Source organism: Osmerus eperlanus, chromosome 12 (genome assembly GCF_963692335.1).
Source record: "Osmerus eperlanus chromosome 12, fOsmEpe2.1, whole genome shotgun sequence".
NCBI lineage: Eukaryota > Metazoa > Chordata > Actinopteri > Osmeriformes > Osmeridae > Osmerus > Osmerus eperlanus.
Genome location: NC_085029.1, coordinates 6,998,672 through 7,018,187, shown reverse-complemented (window position 1 = coordinate 7,018,187; position 19,516 = coordinate 6,998,672). Strand labels below are relative to the sequence as shown.

Here is a 19,516-nt window from a genome sequence, read left to right as displayed (position 1 = left end):
TCTAGATTTGAAAGGTACGTCTATTATTTTACTTCAGTCAAGACACTTACATGTGAGCATTTATTGATAACCATAGACATGGAAATAGATGTGACTTTGGCAGAGTGGATGAAAGTTAGGGGAAGCACTCCCTGCCTCGAGCATTAGAGGGCAACATACATAGAATGAGGCAGGAAGCAAATAGAGAAATAATCCCCCCTGATGGACAGTACACAGCCAACATGGGGGAGATGGGGATGGTGGAGGGTAGCAGCAGCTACTGCGTATCCGTGCGGCCTTATAATGCCGCCAGACGTGGGCCAATGGGCTTGAAGCAGGCTAACACAGGTGCAGTTAATGAGTGTAATGAAGTGCGCTGCCCGAGTGCCATGCCTGAACTAGGCTTTGCTCATTCCAATGACTTTGTGCCAGGGTCAGCTCCCTGGGAGGACCCCCCCAAAATGGAATGCTCTGCCCCCCCCACTCCCCCCTCTCCATTATTTTTGCTATATGTTTCTATAAGAAAGCTATGTACAAAATGCTCCCTGGTGGAAACCAAATGTCCCCCCATCCAATTTATTCTGGAGCCAAGCCTGCTTTTTCCCGGGATGGAACCAAACAAAAACATACTCACACCCATGAACTTCGTCACATTTAGCTGATTATCATAACCTGCATCAGCACAATTTGACCAAATTGCTACCCTTAAGTTGCTATTAGGGACATAAAAAGGTCAAAAGGGCGCAAACTCTTGATCATACCAGGTAACACCCAAGTAACCCAAATGTGCATGGTGGGAAACAAGAGAGACACGCCTCCAAAAAGCTCATGTTTACTACAACTTGCACCACAAGTACTGCACCAAGGGTGAATGACCCAAGAATGAACCCAGAACTTAAATAAATGAATTAATAAAATCTTAACATGTCAAATAAAAAATCATATTTAGTACATTTTAGTACATTTTCTTCCCAAAGTATTTAAATTCAACAATAACAGTACTTAAGAGTGTGCTTCCTGTATATTAAATCAATTAGTAGTTCATGTGCAAAGCTCCCACTATCTATCTATTTTTCTAAGTGGCGTGTATTCTGATTTACCAGAAATGGTTTTGAGAAAACATATCAAACAGAGACTCAGAGGCTTGTGGTACAAAGGAAAAACATCTACAGGACATGAGATCAGCAGTGATCAACTTGTATGATAGGTTGGAGGTGGTTTAAGAGGCAAATGTAACACAGAGGCATTTTCTGTCCTCCACAATAACAGCAACAGAAGAGGTGAAACTTGTCACTCTAACAAGCAGGTAAGATGCTCCAGAAAATTATGTTAATCCTGCTTCACGGAAGAAAAAAAACATTAAACTAGTGGAACAGGTAGTCATTGGTCTTCAAAATAGTGTGCATGCAGAACATGGCAAAAAAAAAATCTGAAGGAATTCAATTTCCAAAATAATTGATCTTTTTTTTAATAATAATTTTTTAAGAAATATACATTTAAAACCATTCTTCAGGATGTTTAAATGTGAAAATGCATTTGTAATCACCATATTTTATTGTGTGCATGCACATCGGATCTTGGAAAGGACTATATGCTGGTTAACCCCATTTGTATTTTATACTCTATATAGGTTTTTTCTACATGTATTCTACCTTCCTAAAATATTTGGATTTCTTTTTTATTAATTGCATAATTTGTCATAATTACACACTGTGTAATCAGACCAGATCCCTCCTGAATCTGGTCTGATTACACAGTGTGTAATTATGACAAATTATGCAATTAATAAAAAAGAAATCCAAATATTTTCAGGGACATTTTTAAGAAAAAGGGTAGTCAGGGAACAGGCAGAGTTCTGTATCCAGGCAGACAGGGTAATACAGACAATCCAAATCGTAATCCAAGTCAAGGTCAAGGTAAACTTTATTATCCACAAGTAGGAAATTAATGTACAGGCAAAAGCTCGTAATAGCTGGCTAACAGGGAAAAGTAGAGTATCCTATAATCGTAGTCAGAAAGGCAGGCAGGCAAAGGGTCAAAAACACAGAACAGACAAGACTATTGGGGATCAAGGCTCAGACTGAAACTTAGAAAGAGTAAGACTTTGCAACAAAACTAAGGAATAGGGGATTAAATATCAACCAAAAAGGGCAAAGAAGCACAGGTGAAACCAATAAACCAACGATTATATCAAAACCTCATAGCAGGCTGCTTCGTGCATTTTTTTGAAGTTGGACTCTTTTTTTCTTTCTTAAAGAACACAAATGTTATAATATTACCAGAGTTTGACTTGTACCTACAAGTTCATTTAGCTTTGTGGCTGACATCCAAGCACTCTCATAAACTTTGTGACTAATAAAGGTATTTGAGGCTTGGTCTTTTCAGTAACAGTTTTTTTTACTTACATATAGGCCTACCTGTATTTTAGAATATATAAATATGAAGAATAAAAGTTAGGATATATAGACTATTATTTTCATTTAATTCAGAAAATGCTAACAATAATATATCTAGTGATATAGCCCCAATGTAATTTTCTTATGTTATTTAAAGTTTTAATTTACAATAAAAGCACTGACTCAAATTTTATTTGGCAACACAGCATGCCTTGCACATTGGTCTTGGTGCAATACCACCGTCCAAAATGTGTTAACAGCGGTAGATTGTGATCATTTGCAGAAACATGATTCCCCCCACCCACCCAAAGAACAAGTAAACAAAATACATCAAATAAAAATCTAATCAAATCAAATGTAAATATACAACAGTTAAACAAAGATCTATAGCCTACATTTTCTAAATGTAGCATCAGTTGCTCTCTGTTTCTTCTTACCTTTCTGATTAATCCTCCATGCCATTTTGCGGTAGCCTAAGTCAAAGTTATACCTATACAGTAATTAACCATAAATAAAACCGTAAAAGCACAAAGTAATGATGCCTATTCAAAAGCAAGGAACTCAATGTCATCGATATAGAACGAGTATGAGAGATAAGATGAACAAGTAGTGGAGGCAGGAACTGATAAAGACTCTTGACACGCGACGCTGAGCGATTTCTAGAGCTGTAGTCATCCCACGACTTCCCTCTTACCAACGGCCTGCTGTAGTGGCACGCAACTTGGTTGGTTATGACTGAAATATTAAACCTGCTTACTCAAACCACTCCAAACTAATGGAGTATTCATGAAAATGTTTCCGCATTGACATGTTGAGATTTCCTTTTTTTCCTGTCTGGTAATTAAGTGGTAAATAGCCTACATGGTAAATGTTAAAATTGTATTAAGCTATAGAACTTACATTACAATGTAATCTTATGCCAAAAATATATATAAATCACTGGTATTTTTTGTAAAATGTAGTCTTGTCATGTAATCTTGAATGGGATGTACAGCATTCAGTATTATAGTAATGTAATTTACTAACGTGTCATTTTTCAACAGGTATGACTGCCACAGATGACTATGACTATGTCACCGACTTTGATTTGTACACCTCTGATTATAACGTCACCTCCACTTATAATGATCTGAAGGAGCTGTGTGAGGCCAGGGACCAGCAACTCACCATCAAAGTGTTCCAGTCATGTGTGTCCATTCTGGTGTTTCTTGTGGGTATAGTGGGGAACTCCTTGGTGATTGCCACCTTTGCATTCTACCGTCGCCTGCGATTACGCTCCATGACAGATGTCTTCCTCTTCAACCTAGCCCTGGCGGACCTCCTCCTCCTGTTCACTTTACCTCTCCAGGCTGGGGACACTCTGCAGGGATGGGTGTTTGGCGTTGCCTTCTGCAAGGCTACTCAGGCTATCTATGCTATCAATACTTACAGTGGCCTACTACTTCTAGCCTGCATCAGCATTGACCGTTACCTGGTGGTAGGACGGGCCCAGGAGGCGCTAAGGCTACGTAAGCGCATGCTAATGATTGGGAAGCTAGCCTCTCTGGCTGTGTGGCTGGCTGCCATAGTCCTGAGCCTGCCTGAGATCATTTTTTCACAGGTGCAGGAAGGGTTGGAGGGGGAGGCACACTGCGGGCTGAAGATATGGAAAGAGCTGCAGAGCTGGAAGGTTAAAACGGCCATTCAAGGAGCTCAAATAGCCGGCTTCTGCCTGCCCTTCCTAATTATGGTGGTGTGCTACTCCCTGATAGGCTGGATCCTGTGTGAGGGGCGTGCAGAGGGGCGAATGCGAGGTTGGCAGCGCCAGCGTACCCTAAAACTTATGATGGCACTTGTGATAGTCTTTCTACTGTTCCAGCTGCCCTATACAGTGATACTCTCCCTGAAGATGGCAGGGCCTTCTTCAACCTGTGAACAAAATGATAGCACCCTGTTGTGGGAATACATCACACGTACCCTGGCATATACCCGCTGCTGCCTTAATCCGATTCTCTATGCGTTGGTTGGGGTACGCTTCAGGAATGACGTGCGAAAGCTCTTCCATGATGCAAACTGCCTATGTGGGGCGGGGTTGAGTCCCCATCCTGATACTTGTAGCTCTTTGTCCCCCACCTCCACGGGTGTCACTATGCTCTCTGCTTTCTCTCCGGTGTCTCCTCGCAGCTGCCCGATTTACAATCAGGCACCTGTCTGCTTCAGCCCAAGCCTTTCTTGTCACCAAAACCTTCCCATCAAATGATTGTTTCAATCCCAAACTGAATCCTTCTCAGCAACTCCTCAATAATTGTATGGAATGCCATATCATTCTCAGAGTAGTAATTTGAAATTTGGAGTTTATTTATTTAAAGTGATCCTCATTGGTCTATTGAAAATCTGGGTAACGTTGGAAAATGTACGCTTGTGTTAGGTGGTACAGTACAGTACACAGTTTAACAGTTAAAAAAACCATTTTAATACTGTGTTATTAATTGAATAAACTGTGTTGATAATGATTGTGCATTGTTTGTTATCTGAATTTATGATTCTTTTTAATTATGAATTAAACTAAATAGCCTAATTTGGCTGTTTGTTTTTGTAGCTTGTAGGCCTAATACTTGCTGGATAATGCATAGTTGTGTTTTCTGCTTTCTGCATTTTAAAAGTTTAAATGCACAATGTTTTCTGTATCTGTAGCTTAAAATGGAAATAAAATAAAAGTGACAACCTTTATTATATGCTTTGTTTACAATTTACTTATTTGTCATTTAAAGGGACTATGCACATTATACAAAACTTTTTGATCTATTTCACATGATCAACACAATTTCCATTCAAGTAAAAAACTAATGAAATATGAATTCTATAAAAAAGCGACACTATAAAAACGTTATATAAACACACACACACACACACAAAACATGTTTGCACCCTCTACTGTACAATAATGCATATTGCATGCCACTACAGAATATGACTTCCCCATTGCAATATATTCAGTGCTGTGTCCATGATGCCAATTTACATTTTGTTTCTGGATTTAACAATTTTTCAGACTTCCCTGGCATTTTTTGTATTTTGAACTTACAGCAACTTTTGAAAAGTGACTCAGTCGGTAAAAATCATGCATTTCCCCTCTAAATTACACAAAAACGTTTTTCTCTGTTGCACACTCAGTCACAACAACTCTGGCTGGCTGTAAAAGTGCATTTTGAGGGACTAGTGAGAGTAGTGACTACTAGTAATGGGATTCAATAGTCAATTCCCCAAAAACATCAGACAACCGCATCCAAAGGAAGAAATAGTTGATGAATCTAAACCAGCCAAGTTCAGCATTTGTCAGGTCTGACAACACTGCATCTTTTTTTGTAATTATGAACAGTTTTCTGCAAATAAATGCTCTAAACTGTCAGTATGCGTAGCCACGGGAATGTTAAGAAATCACTCTGTCACTCCTGAGTCATATTAAAACTTCGTTCAGAATGATCAAACTGTTCATGTACAAGTACACAAGTACACAGAAGTACACATCAATAGTAGTGATGTCTCAGTTCAATAGGCAGGTAGGTGCAGGCAGCAGCAGCAATCGCTGTTGTCTGACTGCAGCAGCAGTAGAATGTGTTCAAAAACATATCCTTAAAACATGTATAGCATTAGCAATCTTAGGCCTTCAGTAACTTTACTACATGCTAGCACTCATTACATCACTGGGTATTCTACATAATGACGCAGTTTTATGTAATGCGTCATTACATCCTCATGCATTACCATCGTCTGGCAACTCCCCCTCAAAAAAAATGTGTTGGCAACACTGACTGTATCTTTAGTTAAATACCAGGACCAGTAGATGACGCCCTCACACACTGAATCCCCACACGTCTCGTCTCGAGTAAGGTGCACAAGCTATTAATGGCATTTTACACTGGATATGTTAACTTAGTTTGGCTATTTAGCCAGGAAGTAAATTAAGTAAACCTTTAAATTCAGTAAATTCACAAAAGAAATCACAAAAGTATACCACTATAATTATCCAATTATATACATTCTAAACCAGTCTGTCAACTTCTAAACATGCTTACATTTGCAATAGTAGCGAAACTTTATGCTGCATCTTTACCTAGCACCAAACCTAAGCCCTATAGCCTACTTAACATAGATTCCTATAGATTCTGGTATGGAGTGCTATGTTACACAGCTTCCTTTTATCTAATTTCGATTCTCTACTGACCAGGTGTGGTCAGACCTACGGGTCTAACATAACACTCATAATTTATTCAAAACCTGCTTCCCGATAATATGCCTTTCAGTAACACACCACTCACTTGTTCACTGTAGTCCAAGGTAGTTATCTTATTAGCTAGCCTTCGGCCAGCTCTGAGCAATGCTTAGTTATGTCAGACCTGTACCACTTATGACTCTGATTACGTGCTTGATCATGTTTTTGCAGCATGTGGTGTGCAGCATTAGTTCACAGTTACAAGTTTGTTTTGTACAGACGTGAGGCATTATAAGATTTTCAGTGATGTAATAAGCTGTTTTGGATAAGGCTTTGGTCTTGTTCAAAAACTATTCGAAGGTTGTTTTCTTCCTCAGGTAAGGTAGGTATCAACATAACCCCAATGTAGCCAAATTTAATATTAGTTAATGTGTACAAAAACACAAGGTCATACATTAGTTTTAATAGGATACTCAGAAGCAAGGACTGTAACATTTTGGTAACTTTTTATATGTACTGCTAGTGCCCAAATTGGTGTGAAAAGGGGATTTGGTAAATATATGAATTGTACTGTCCTCTGCACCACACACTACTTTTGAGAGCTTTAATGAAGGCACTAGGACCAGGAAGCCACCTCTCTCAGGTCTCCCTTTCTCTCTTGCTAGGAGAACTGCATGCTGCTGCTGTCCTGGATAGCTAGAGTAGTTGGTGGTGAACCTCTACCTCCTTTTGCCTTCACTCCAATCCTTTACTTTTGATATGGCTGCCAACAAACCTACCAACCTCAACATCACACATGGAGCCCAGTTTGAAGACTCTACAGACTACCTGCAAGCGCTCCTAATTTTCATTATCAGCAACATCTGCCTATTTGGAAAAGAACTGCACTTGGCATGTTAGTGTTTGCTCTTTTGTGCAAGAGAGACACTGAAGCTTTTTATCGTTTTCTGGATTTTTTTTAAATTTCTGCATTGTGGTGGCTTCGTTACTTGCTGCGGTTAAAGTGTCAAAATCAAACTTTACTTTCTCTTTTCCTCCCTTTCTGTTTATAGTTCACCTTTCTCTCTCTGTCTGTCTTTCTCCTACTCTCTGTCAGGGATTCCTCTTTTGACCTATGCTAGAAAAAAGGGTAAATGACCAAAAGGAGTACATACTAACACCTGTCATTCTGCCTTCTATCAGCCTGGGCACATGGAAACACTTAAGGTCAATGCCACAACGAGCTTCGTCGCACAGCTACAACTAATAGATGGATCTGTATCATCTTGCCAACCTATGAACTGGATTTTAATGCAGTCCTGTGCTGTGAAGCTGAGCTGGACCTAGTCTGTGGGAGTCCTTTCTGTGTCTGCGGAGAGGTAGCTGTGGAGTGTCTGGACCGGTAAGCTAGGGTTAGAGACAATCATGGGTAATGCCGCTGGGAGTATGGACATGCAGTTGGGGAAAGAGGGAAAGACAGTGTCGGCCCCCCCAGTGATGGTGGCCCCCCAGAAGCAGCCAGCAAGTCCCAAGCTCCCCATACCAGCTGAGGAGGAGTTAGAGGAGCGCTTCAATGCAGTGTTGGTGAGTGTATACTGTCCACGTCTGTATGCGGGATACATAGACATGTATCCCTTATATCTTTACACCCACACAGATGAAAAAGACACACGATCCGTCAAGCTTACCGGCAGTCATTCATACACGTACAGCACACACACACACACACACAAACCCATGCACATTCACACCTAAAACACTGACGTACATACAGTACAAGTACTCTCACACAGACGTGACTAGAGCAAGTGAGGAGATTGATGCAATTTTACACACACAACAAACAAAACAATACAAAGAAACAAAGAATGTTAAATATGTTGAAAATGTGCCCATCACCAGGCCAGGCTTATCTTTGAGCAGGGTACATAATGTGACTGAGTGACACAGAAGTACTCTTTTATTCTCTGGATTACTGAGGCATTAGTTTCATTGTATGGTCACTTGGAAAAGGATAAAAAACACGGTATATACTATGTGATTAAAGGCCCACTGTGGTAAACTACCATCACACCTCATCAACATTAATTGTTTTATTTTTGCAAGTACAGGTCATGGTTCATGGTTTTTACATCAGTCTAGCCTAAATCCAATATTGTTATCTTCTAAATAAATAATCATATAACTCCTGTTTAGCACAAATTGCATATCACTTTAAATCCAATACTCATACATTGAAAAGAGTGAATGACTGTGGCAAATGATGCATGATTCTTGATTCATTGCTAAATGTTATCTCTAAACTCCTAATAACTTATATCTTCACCAAGGCCTGTTGTCTCTAATCAGTTCAGCCATCCCCTTCAATCCCTGCTACTAATATGTCCTGCTCTGCTTTGTTGCCTTGTGAAGCATCCGTAGGTCTCTTGATAGGCACTATATAAATCAATAAGTTATTATTATATTGAATGTATTGAATATATTGAATGTTATTGGACATATGGAATGTAATGAATATAGGCCAAAATTAAGTTAATTCTCTCTTCCTTGTGTTCTTTCTAACTTTCCCTGCCACTGAATTGCAATTTAACAATCGGTCAAAGACATATTTGGCATACCTTAACTAATTATAACTGGATATACAAGTATACTCCTTGCCTTCTGCCTGGTAATAACATCCCAACTGGCACTGGTCGGTAATAGGCATGTCATTAGAAGTAGCGACTACAAAACTCATGCTTTGTGTTGACAGAGATAATCAATTGAGCAACATATCTTGTTGATCTTGACTTGTTTCACTACCGTTGAAGTTACTTTCTATATCATTAACTACATTCTGTAATCTCTGAGATATCGCTTGTGTCTCTCATGTGCGCACAGCCAAGATGGTCCCAACATCTGACAAGAACAGTAATAGCATGCATGTTCTGGTTTTACAACCAAAAATTGATTTGTATCACAAATTGTTTTAGTTGAAGAACATTTTTAATTTATGTTTATGTTTTTTTCAATTTGGAATGGTGTACATTTACGTACATTTAACATGGAAATAGGCCAGTCCTTTTAGCCTGGTCCTAACCAGACCCTAGTACATTTCATTTGTACAGAGGGTCTGGGATCTAAAACTATTGGATCTGCCCAGAGCCACTCTGATCTGCCATAATCAATCGCTAGCGTTCACCTTAGCCAACTGCTTCACCACTACTGTAATGGAGCCGTAGCTGGAAAATGTTTCCCGAACCCCGTGGGGAGGAGGGCCACAACTTCATGGCCACCAACAAAACTTAGCAAAGATTTTTCTTGCTCCGGCTTTAACTTTTGGATATTCGGCAGCGTTGTCACAACGGACCAAATGAATGGCTTTGCTTGCATCTTCCTCCGCTGTCATTACTGAACTACAACTCAAACTAGCACACATCATCGTCCTCAGCCACTCCCTCTGTTCGCTGATATTTGAGAAAACCGACTTATGTGCCGAATTCCCATACCTAGTACAGAAGCAAAATCAAAATTGAGCGGAAGTACGTAGGATGGCAGAGCCAGGCTACAGTCCTTTAGCCTAGAGACTCAACAATTGGGGGACTGTTCTGCAGATTTTCAATCATCACTTTTTCCTCACCTGTTATTAGTTATTTGATTTATAATTTGCATGTATTTGCATAGGTTTACCTTCTGGAGCTAAGGGGAGGAGACTTTACATATTAGAGACATACTCTAAAACACTTTGCATGTAACCTTGTTTTGTTCAGCCTTTACTTTGCAAAAGTATGTTTCACATTGTTTAAGATCTTCTATCAATTTCCACTTTTAGTGAAACACAACAACTTTCATGAACAACCAGTTTCACAATAATTTTACGTTATTTTGGTAGGACCTGATTTGTCCCAATTCTCAATTTTTCGCTACATCACAGTTGCACTGAACATAGAGTTCCTTAACACACACCCTCCCTGCCCCAACCCCTGCACCCACTCCTTGTGCCACCCGCTCTTTATCTACATCTGCTGAGTAAGCATAGCAAATCTAAAATGTGCCAAAAGGCTGACAGTACGACAACTGCATACAGAGCAGGCTAGTTGGTATGCAGGCTACCCTGTACAGATGAAGACATAAAATGCAGCTATAAACTATCATGGTTCCCGTCTGTAACCAACAGAGGCTGAGTCAGCGCTAACAAATTGGAATCCGTACGGGATATTGTGTCAGATGTCAACTATCTGTGTGCATGTGTAAGGAGTGTGTGTGTGTCCAGACCATTAGCATGAAGAAAATGACACAGACAATTGCGGGTATCATCAGAAGAGTCATCAAACCTGAAATCAGTTACGCAGAGTGGACTTTTTTTTTACATTTGTTGATTGACTGAATTAGTTTGTATGTGTTTTATATAAAGACAAATACTGTTCCACAAGGCAGGACAAGTGTTAGGCTTGTATAAAAAGTTTTGTAATGGTAAAATCTCCCAAACGTTTTTGTTACTAGTGGGCTACTAGTAACCCTCCAACCCTCCCCCTAACCACACAAGTTTGAACTGATCCTAAAACAATAGGGATTACCTGACCTTTATACGAGCACTAGCATACGAGCGCTAGCATGTCTACAGATATGATCAACTTTGGTGGCTCAAATCAAACTACCCTCCAGGAAACAATGACATACTCAATAGCCCTAACCCACAGCCATTTTCTCAAGTTTTTTACACATTTGCTGGTGTGCGGTGTATCTTGATCGTGACAGGAGTCACATATCATTAACTTCTCAGTTAATTTCTCGATAACTTTCTTAATTATTGGGTTTCAAAAGGTAATAAAACCAAATATACAAAACGATATATCACACTGTGTGAGATACCCATACAAAAACAATAAAAGGGGAAAGTTCTGCTTTACTCAACAGATTCTCCCTATTCAAATTGAAAATTAGCATCTCACCCAACTACTTTGCACATGCCTGTTCATCATTTGCATATTTCCAAGGCATCGTGAATTTGTGTACAGTATATAAAGATCATTTGGCCTATGTGCTAATGTCTAAGAGTATTACATTGTTACTTGGTTATTTGAGAGCTCTGTTACCTATGACTGGTTGTGAAATTGGAGACAAATGATGCATGGACTGCGAATAAAGCTTGAGGTGGCTCAACAGTTTGGTGGAAATGTGTTAGACAACCCTTGTATGTCACAAAAGTCTTCAATTGTTAGGTTGTTAGGACACCAACAGGAGACAAGAACAACAGCAATGACATTGCTGACCAAAATGACTAAATACACTTAGCTACTGCAGGTCATTAGTTTCAAGTTCCAAGACAAAATGAAAGACATTCTGCAAATATTTGCTATGAATTTTAGCTAACTAGCGTGTAGGATAGCTAACTAGTCTTTACGTATTTTTTCTTTACCTCTGTCTTCATTAATTCCCTGTCTTTTCATTCCTTTCATGCCCCATTGTGGTTAGGGATGGTGGAGGGCATGAAGGTTTGTGTCTTGTAACCCTTGTGGGTCTTATTTCAAAACTAGCCTAGCACCATTATTTCAACCACAAACTATTTATTCTTTTGCTGTATATACAAATAATGTATTTACGCCGAGACTTTTGAGTTGAATATGATATTATGGCAATTACCATCTCCAGGGTCAAAATTGTGAAAGCTTGAAGAAGTTTGTTAATAACTTTAATATGTATTTCATAATGTCCCTCTACTTGTCTTTTTCTTGACCCCCTCTTCTAAACATTGCCTCAATGAACACAGATAAAATAATCATTGAGACAACAATGTATGGGATAACTCTGTCTTGCCTGTTTAAAGCAAGAATGAGAAGCAGAAAGTGATTAAGAAGATCCCAAAGACAGGGTCACTCAAACAAATTGTACACTTACTTTAGGATTTCAAGGCTATGGTCTTGTTTGCGCTCTTGTGTGTGTTTTTGCTTGCAAGCATGCATGCATATGCATGTATTCTGGTGAGCATGTTGGCGTGTGTGGTTTTAATCAATAGGATCTAATTAGGAATTAATGCTCTATTCCTGTTAGGAATGCCTAAGAGTAAAGCTTATAGAACTCTTAAAAAGACAGGTGTTTGGTCATGCGAGAAGCCCAATCATTGTAATGCAAAAAGATTGCCTCACTGTGGTTTCCTTCTCTCTCAAAAGCAATACATGGATATTTGCCTGTTGTGTATGTGACATCATCGTTGTCATTGTCATCATTGCCTGGATGATCCTCAGGGCTGCTGTACATTATGATGTACTTGGATTCCATTCTATTATTCTATTACGTAACCTATCCTGGCAAAACTAGGTTTAGCTTCTGTATGGTCTCCTCAGTCAACCCAGCCTACTGTAATTCCAGTTTATTGATCCCCATCATTCATTAAGCCTGATTTAACAGAATATTGGAAGTTCAGATTGATTTAGGTTTTGGTACAGTATCAGTAGTGCCCCCGTTTTTATGTGACACAAACAATAACACAAATTAAAAAAGGAATACGGTGATAAAGGTTACAGTTGAAATTGTCATATTCTAAAGTAGAAAACGTAAAAGTATTAGAACAAAAGAACAAATTGTTTTTCCCTGTAGAATGACAGTTGGCAGTCATCATGGGACACTAACGTTTTATGACATCACTGCAGGTAGGTTGGTAGTTTTGTGTTGTCATAACTACCACAGACATGATATTCATTTTTGAAATGCAATAAAAACATGTGTTTATCCCTGCAGTGACACAACAAAGGCAATAAACTAACTCAGACATTTGAGGATGTGAATTGTGAGTTCACAGCAGTGTACCAACTAAGTTATGGCAAAACAATTCTCTATCTTCAAAATGAACTTAAAACACATGATAAGTCATTTCAGCCTTCTCCAAGGATTGTTCCACCATAACATGAAATAAAACATTAAACAAATCTTCAGTTAACTCTGTGAAAGTCGTGGACATGAAATAAACATTGTGTCTTCAAACCCCCAAGAATCCTTCCTGGAACTTGTGCAACTATTTCCATCTTGAAGGTTCCATGTATCTGAAGAAAAACAAGAAGCAGTGCTAAGCATCGGAGAATGCTTTTTAAAGGAAAATATAGAGTTGACTCAGCAACTCTCAGTGACCTTGTGAAGTAAAAACACCATGTGTCTGTGGGGAACTTTGTACAAAGTGACAATAACTCAACAGCAGGAGGGCTGCTGGGCTGAGGGGGGGCAGAGAGTGGGTAAGGCACTTTGGAGATATTGCACAGTGTTGTCCTTGAGTGGTAGTCTCCTGTTGCCTAGCCCAGTTTCACAGGGTGACAGGACCATATACTCAAGGTCTATAATTAGTGCAGCTGGTGTGTGTGTATGCATGTGTGGGAATGTGTGTTAAGGGAGGCATTTAAGTTTGGACAGAATGGGTATCTAATGCCGGAGGCCTGATTGTTATAATATAGGGCACTGTGGGTGTATTAACCTGTTTACGCTCCTGTTTCGCCCGCGAGACAAAAATGCTGCCTCCCCCTTCCTCAGTTACGACGCACTAAATTCTAAAAAATATATTTTTTAGACGCTACACATGTTATACATCGTTGGAAAGCTACGATTCTTGTGCTTCCATTGAAATAAACCAATTCAAGATCAAGTCGCAATAGCAAGCAAAGTCAACGTCTTTTTCCGGTGAACATTCCTTCAACAATGCCAAAGAAAAAAGTTGTACTCACCCTAAGTTGTTCAAATAGGTCCAGGTGTGCAAATCATGCCATCAAAACTTGATCTGCGTAAGTCCCAAGGGTTCAAAGTATCTAACCATGTAAAGTAATTCGTCCAAATACAATGTTTTACGTTCATGAATAGCCATTATCCTTTGTTTCATTATGCAAGTTAGCCGACGGAAGAAACAACTTGTTCACATAAAAGTGTTATTTTCTCCGATTTATCAACGGAGTATTTACAAAATGAAGGTCTCAAAATGTCCGTTGAACCCTCCCCTTTTGATTGACACCTTGTTCGACCCAATAGGAGCTTCCATGCCCCGTTGACAGCCCTCTAAAGCCAACTAGGTCTGTGCGTCCTGCCCCCCCCCGCCCCCCCCCCCCCACACTCGTTCTAAACAAATTTCTCGAACTGGCTTCGACTGGCTCTGAAATTAGCTCGTTAGCCTTGTAGCTGACAGCTAGCTGAAAATGCCAATACCTCATTTGTATGCGTCTGTGGAGCCTTCAAAATAACAGTCGATTGCGCAATATGGTTGACAGAATCAGTGTTCTTTGTGCGCCAATCCTTGGAATCAGATAAAGCACTCCAATGTGTTCATGCTTCAGTTTTTGTGTTTCAGTATTACTAATTAGGGATTTAGCTATTATATATGATATTTCTAAGTACCAGAGATGGGCCAGAGATAACAATTATGAAAAATAATACCTTTTTATTTGACCTTGACCTTGGTTACAAAGGGTCATTTTGGAGTCTCCAAAAGACCCTTTTAGAAAATTCCTGGATGTACTCTTATAAAAACATGTGTCAAATATGAATATATTGTGGTATTATGTTTGACTTTTGATTTGAATTGGGTAAGGCTTCAACCTGTGGTCCAATTTAGTCTTCCAGATAATACCTACCACCTCTAGGCCTCTTCAGGCCTCTGTTTTCAAAACAAAATCTAGGCGGAAATAGAAATTTTCACTTTCCTTGTGTTCAAGCTTCTATTACTCAACACTAGAAGGACTGACAGGGGTCCTGACAACAGGGGACATAACTTCAGAGTGTCAGCTTTCAAAAGAGATCATTTACATGCATGTACTCCAAATGGTTCAAGAACAGCTTCCAATTTACTTTGGGTATGCTGTTTAGGCGTTTTCAGGCAAATTTAACAGGAACATGAAAAGGTTAATGAGCATGGAGCCTTGGGAACGATGTCTGTGTGTGGGTGTGTGAGGGTGTTTGTGTGAGTTTAGTTGACTGTGTCACCACTTTTACATTCAGGATGTGTTTATTTGTGTTTCTGTCTGTTTGTCTGTCTGACTTACAGTATAGTCCATTTCGGTGGCATTGCCACTGCAGGGCATTTGAAATGGACCATACTGTAAGTCAGACTACATGCTAGGCTCAGCTAACTAGCATACAGTTTATGCTGGTTAGCTGAGCCTTACATGTGGTGGCCTCAGGTGTGACAATTCTGCAATTGTACAATTGAGATCAAGTTAGCTGTTTACATATAGTTTGGGTTTAAAATTCTGAAGGACAAACCTACAGTACAGTACTTAACAGCTACAAACAATAGCTTCTTTGTGCAAATGAAAGGATTTTTACCTGGCATGACCACTTGCAGGCTAAGGGCCTATAGTGTTGTTGTTATGTTGAGGCTGTGAAACAGCATTCCACACCATATCACTTTACATTGTGTCAATAGCCATTTGCTGCAAACATAGTGTTTATATTCATTTATAATGAATACATAAAAAACCCTTACGGGAAGGTTAAAGTCGGAATACAAAATTGGAACCAGGCACAGTATAACTGGTTTTCTGAATCCCTTTAAAAGTTTTGGAAAGTTTTGGAAACAATAAACAATAAATACATTTGATTGCATACTCTGATTGGTCTCACTTGTTGCTTTGGCAACAAACAGTGTCCCATGTTGTAGCAACAGACCTATAGTAACATTACCAGGCCTTTGTCAACAGGAATTGCTTATGGTAGTTGACAAGCTGAGTCATATGCTGATTGGAGTCAGCAGTGTCCTCCATGAGTGACATGCATTGAAATCATTGGCAGTCTACTGCATTATTGAGAGGCTAGTCATTGCGTCTTGCTATGACGGGGCCATTGAAGGAAAGTATGTGCTTGTTTGTAACTCGAAAATGTTTCTGGTCAAGTGATATGCAGACTTGAACCAAAGTTCATGGTAACGAAAGTCAAAAAAATATTTGTGAACATTATTTTCAACATCTTTTTCACTAAATGTTGTGTCTAATCCGTCTATTCAGTCACTGATGTGATTCCCTTTTAAGTCATTCAATTATTGAAATGTTTCTCGTGTCCTGTGCAAAGATGATATTTTCAAACAACCTGCTTCAGATTCCTTTTCACCAAATGCATGGTTAACATGATATTGTTCTGAGATACCAAACATCTCCTTCTTGCCCCCCTCCCCCTGTCTCTTTATTCCTTCCTTCTCTTCCTTTTCTCTCTAGAATACGATGAATCTGCCTCCCGACAAAGTGAAGCTGCTTTGTCAATATGACAATGACAAGAAGTGGGAGCTGGTTTGTGATCAGGTGGGTCTGCCAGTCGCTCAAAAATACCTGAACACCCACAACTGCAGTACTAGATGCAGAGGGAATACCAGATAATTTGAGAGGAGAGAAGTGACAGAGAAGTGACAGAGAAGTGACAGAGAAGGGACAAAGAAGTGACAGAGAAGTGACAGTGGGGAACACAGACTGGCCAGCCCCTGAAATGTGCTAGCTGGTAACACTCCAAGGTAAACGTAACTAACACAGGTGATATGATACAATATGTTTGAGGGATTTAAGATTTCCCAATCAATAAATGATTCTATTTCATTAGTTGAATCATAGATTACAAAATAATTTGTATATAGAATGGGTAATTGCACATGTACAAGGTGCAACAGCAATTCTGCAAAGATTCTGGTAGAATTGCACCATGGTACAGTACAACGTATTAGAATAGATTCGGCGGACAAAATGGAGGGCATGTATATGTGCACGTCCCACTTCCCAAAGCATTATCAACATTATTAGGGGTGTCAAAGCGTTTTCTTAACCCCATACATTAATATTCATTGACATCCCCCACTTTTTTTTAAAGATATTAAGAGATAGGCTATAGTTGAAATAACCTGTTACTTTAGTTACACTTAAAGCAATTTCTGCCAACATTAGACCCCTCTACGTTCAGTTTCCATGTTTGGAATATTGTCAATTGTCAATATAGTCAAAGATTCCGTGAAACAAGAGATTTTCCATATGTATATCAATACTTCAGACCACTACTGTGTGGGTCAAGTTCATGTTTCAGAGTGAATTCTTATTTTGTTGGTAGGTAGAATACTGTCCTACTGATACAGTACACTAACACAATGACTGACAAGCTGCACCCTGCTGAGAACCTCATCAATATTACATGTTGCTGTGGCAACAGTGACAAGGGCCAACACAACTTCCTGTGGCTCGGTGGGGACAGACTCAGAGGACACCCACACACAACACGACACTGTGTTAAATCTGTAATCCATTTGTGTGGATTTTCTAGGGGTTGCCACTGAAATGTTACCAAATCTTACACACTAGGATCAATATGTTAAGACTTATTTGGGATTCAAAGAGTAGGATTATCAATGGAAAACAAGATGAGAAGGTATTCAGGTTGAAGGTTTAAAGGGCAAAAGCACATATTGATTGAATGACTTAAATTTGAGCCAAATACTGTAAGGTCCAATGCATGCAGATGTCATTACCCTATGCATATAAAGCTTGTTAGGATAAGTCATATTTGCATATTTGCATTAAAGATGCTGTGTAATCAGTCCCCCCCCCCCCTCCCCCACTCATCTACAGTACATTCATGCACTCAAGCATACAGTAATTAGTGTATGTGCATGTGTTTAAATGTGTGTGTCTGTGCGGGTCGGCATGTGGGTTTCTTTCCTACAGGAACGGTTCCAAGTGAAAAATCCTCCATCTGCCTACCTGCTGAAGCTCAAAAGTTATCTTGACCAGGGAGGTGTCAGTCGAAAGGTACAATACACCGACAATACATATTATCGAAGTGCTAAACATTTGAGCAACTAACTTGTATTTTATTACACAGATTACAATCCATGCACTTTGATTGCATCCACCACTTCCCCAAGCTTCCTGCTTACTGGCATTTTGAGTCTGTTTCACACAATGTATCTCTAAACAAACCACCTACTGTAGAAACACAGTAAATACACAACGCCCACAAGTGCATTCCTACAGTAACACTTCCCTGCATTGCACAGGCCTTTCCCAATGCTCGCTGAAAATAGGCGTGCCCAAATCAATTCATAGTTAAGAGCGAAATGTATGTGTTTCTACAGTAAATAAGGTTTGTGAGGCAGAATAGGGTTTCTTGGGGGCTGTACACTGAAATATAATAATCAGTCACTGACATGTAATAATCTTCATTATCTGTCAATAGAAGTTATAATAGAAATTGCTCCCTTCTATGTATAAAAAGAAAATCTACATTTCACACTTTCCACCTAGTTAAACATTTCACCGGCTTTTACTGACAATGACCTTGCATGTTCACTTAGTTCAAACGGCGTGTCCAGGAGTCCACCCAGGTTCTGAGAGAGCTGGAGATATCCCTGAGGACCAACCATATCGGGTTAGACCAACTCCCCATCATTACCTTGGTTGTGCTGCATGAAAGACACTATCAGTTTTCTGCATGAATCAGCAGTCCTGTAGATATGATAGAAACTGATTGCACTTTAATGCACACATGGAAACACTTACACCTAACAAGAAAATGGCGGAAACACTTGAAGGTTGTAGTTTTAGTGTTACATGACATGCATCTTCAGTGAAGCAAAACTGTAATCTTTCAGTTTTTGGAAAAGTTGTGAGTTGTAATGTGTTCTTAGTCTTGTTGTTTTTGTATTATGTTAATGTGGTTTATCTATACACATTTTTAAAGAAACAGGTTAGATCAATGACGGGAATGAAAGCCTTTGCCTAAATTGTGCATGCTATTCAAATGCAGTTTTAGACTTGCCACAGTTAGCTGCTGATGTACCTTGTAACGTTTTTGTTGGGTAATTGTTCTCTTCTTCTGCCAGCTGGGCTCAGGAGTTCCTCAATGAGGAGAACTGTGGTTTGGATGTTCTTGTAGACTATCTGTCTTTCGCCCAGTGTGCTGTCATGTGAGTGCCAGGTCTTCACAGTATGCACAGTTCAGCACTATTCATCTTTCCTTCCGTTCTATAAACAAGGTGCCTTACAAATCA

At 39.5% G+C, this 19,516-nt stretch overlaps 2 protein-coding genes across 5 annotated transcripts in view; both read left to right on the top strand.

The window, feature by feature from the left end:
* Window positions 1-221: 221 nt before the first annotated feature.
* On the top strand, window positions 222-5,018 carry ccr10 (chemokine (C-C motif) receptor 10). Its single transcript, XM_062475349.1, has 2 exons — window positions 222-327; window positions 3,419-5,018. Exons 1-2 carry the CDS (start codon window positions 222-224, stop codon window positions 4,612-4,614), a joined length of 1,302 nt encoding a protein of 433 aa, XP_062331333.1. The 3' UTR covers window positions 4,615-5,018.
* Window positions 5,019-7,268: 2,250 nt separating this feature from the next.
* Window positions 7,269-19,516, top strand: part of LOC134030820 (formin-like protein 1) — a 28,899-nt gene continuing 16,651 nt past the window's right edge. For all 4 annotated transcript variants that reach the window (XM_062474172.1, XM_062474170.1, XM_062474173.1 and 1 more), the window contains exons 1-5: window positions 7,269-8,130; window positions 16,707-16,790; window positions 18,192-18,275; window positions 18,821-18,894; window positions 19,349-19,432. In XM_062474172.1, the coding sequence (XP_062330156.1) occupies window positions 7,972-8,130; window positions 16,707-16,790; window positions 18,192-18,275; window positions 18,821-18,894; window positions 19,349-19,432 (485 nt within the window). In that variant the 5' untranslated portion in view covers window positions 7,269-7,971. The remainder of the gene's footprint in view (window positions 8,131-16,706; window positions 16,791-18,191; window positions 18,276-18,820; window positions 18,895-19,348; window positions 19,433-19,516) is intronic.

What these genes read in the sequence shown, in the direction of transcription:
- ccr10 (XM_062475349.1), top strand. Translation starts at nt 222, where the DNA reads ATGGGGGAGATGGGGATGGTGGAGGGTAGCAGCAGCTACTGCGTATCC. An exon ending in CTTGAAGCAGGCTAACACAG is followed by an intron (nt 328 to 3,418) that starts GTGCAGTTAATG and finishes ATTTTTCAACAG; the next exon opens with GTATGACTGCCACAGATGAC.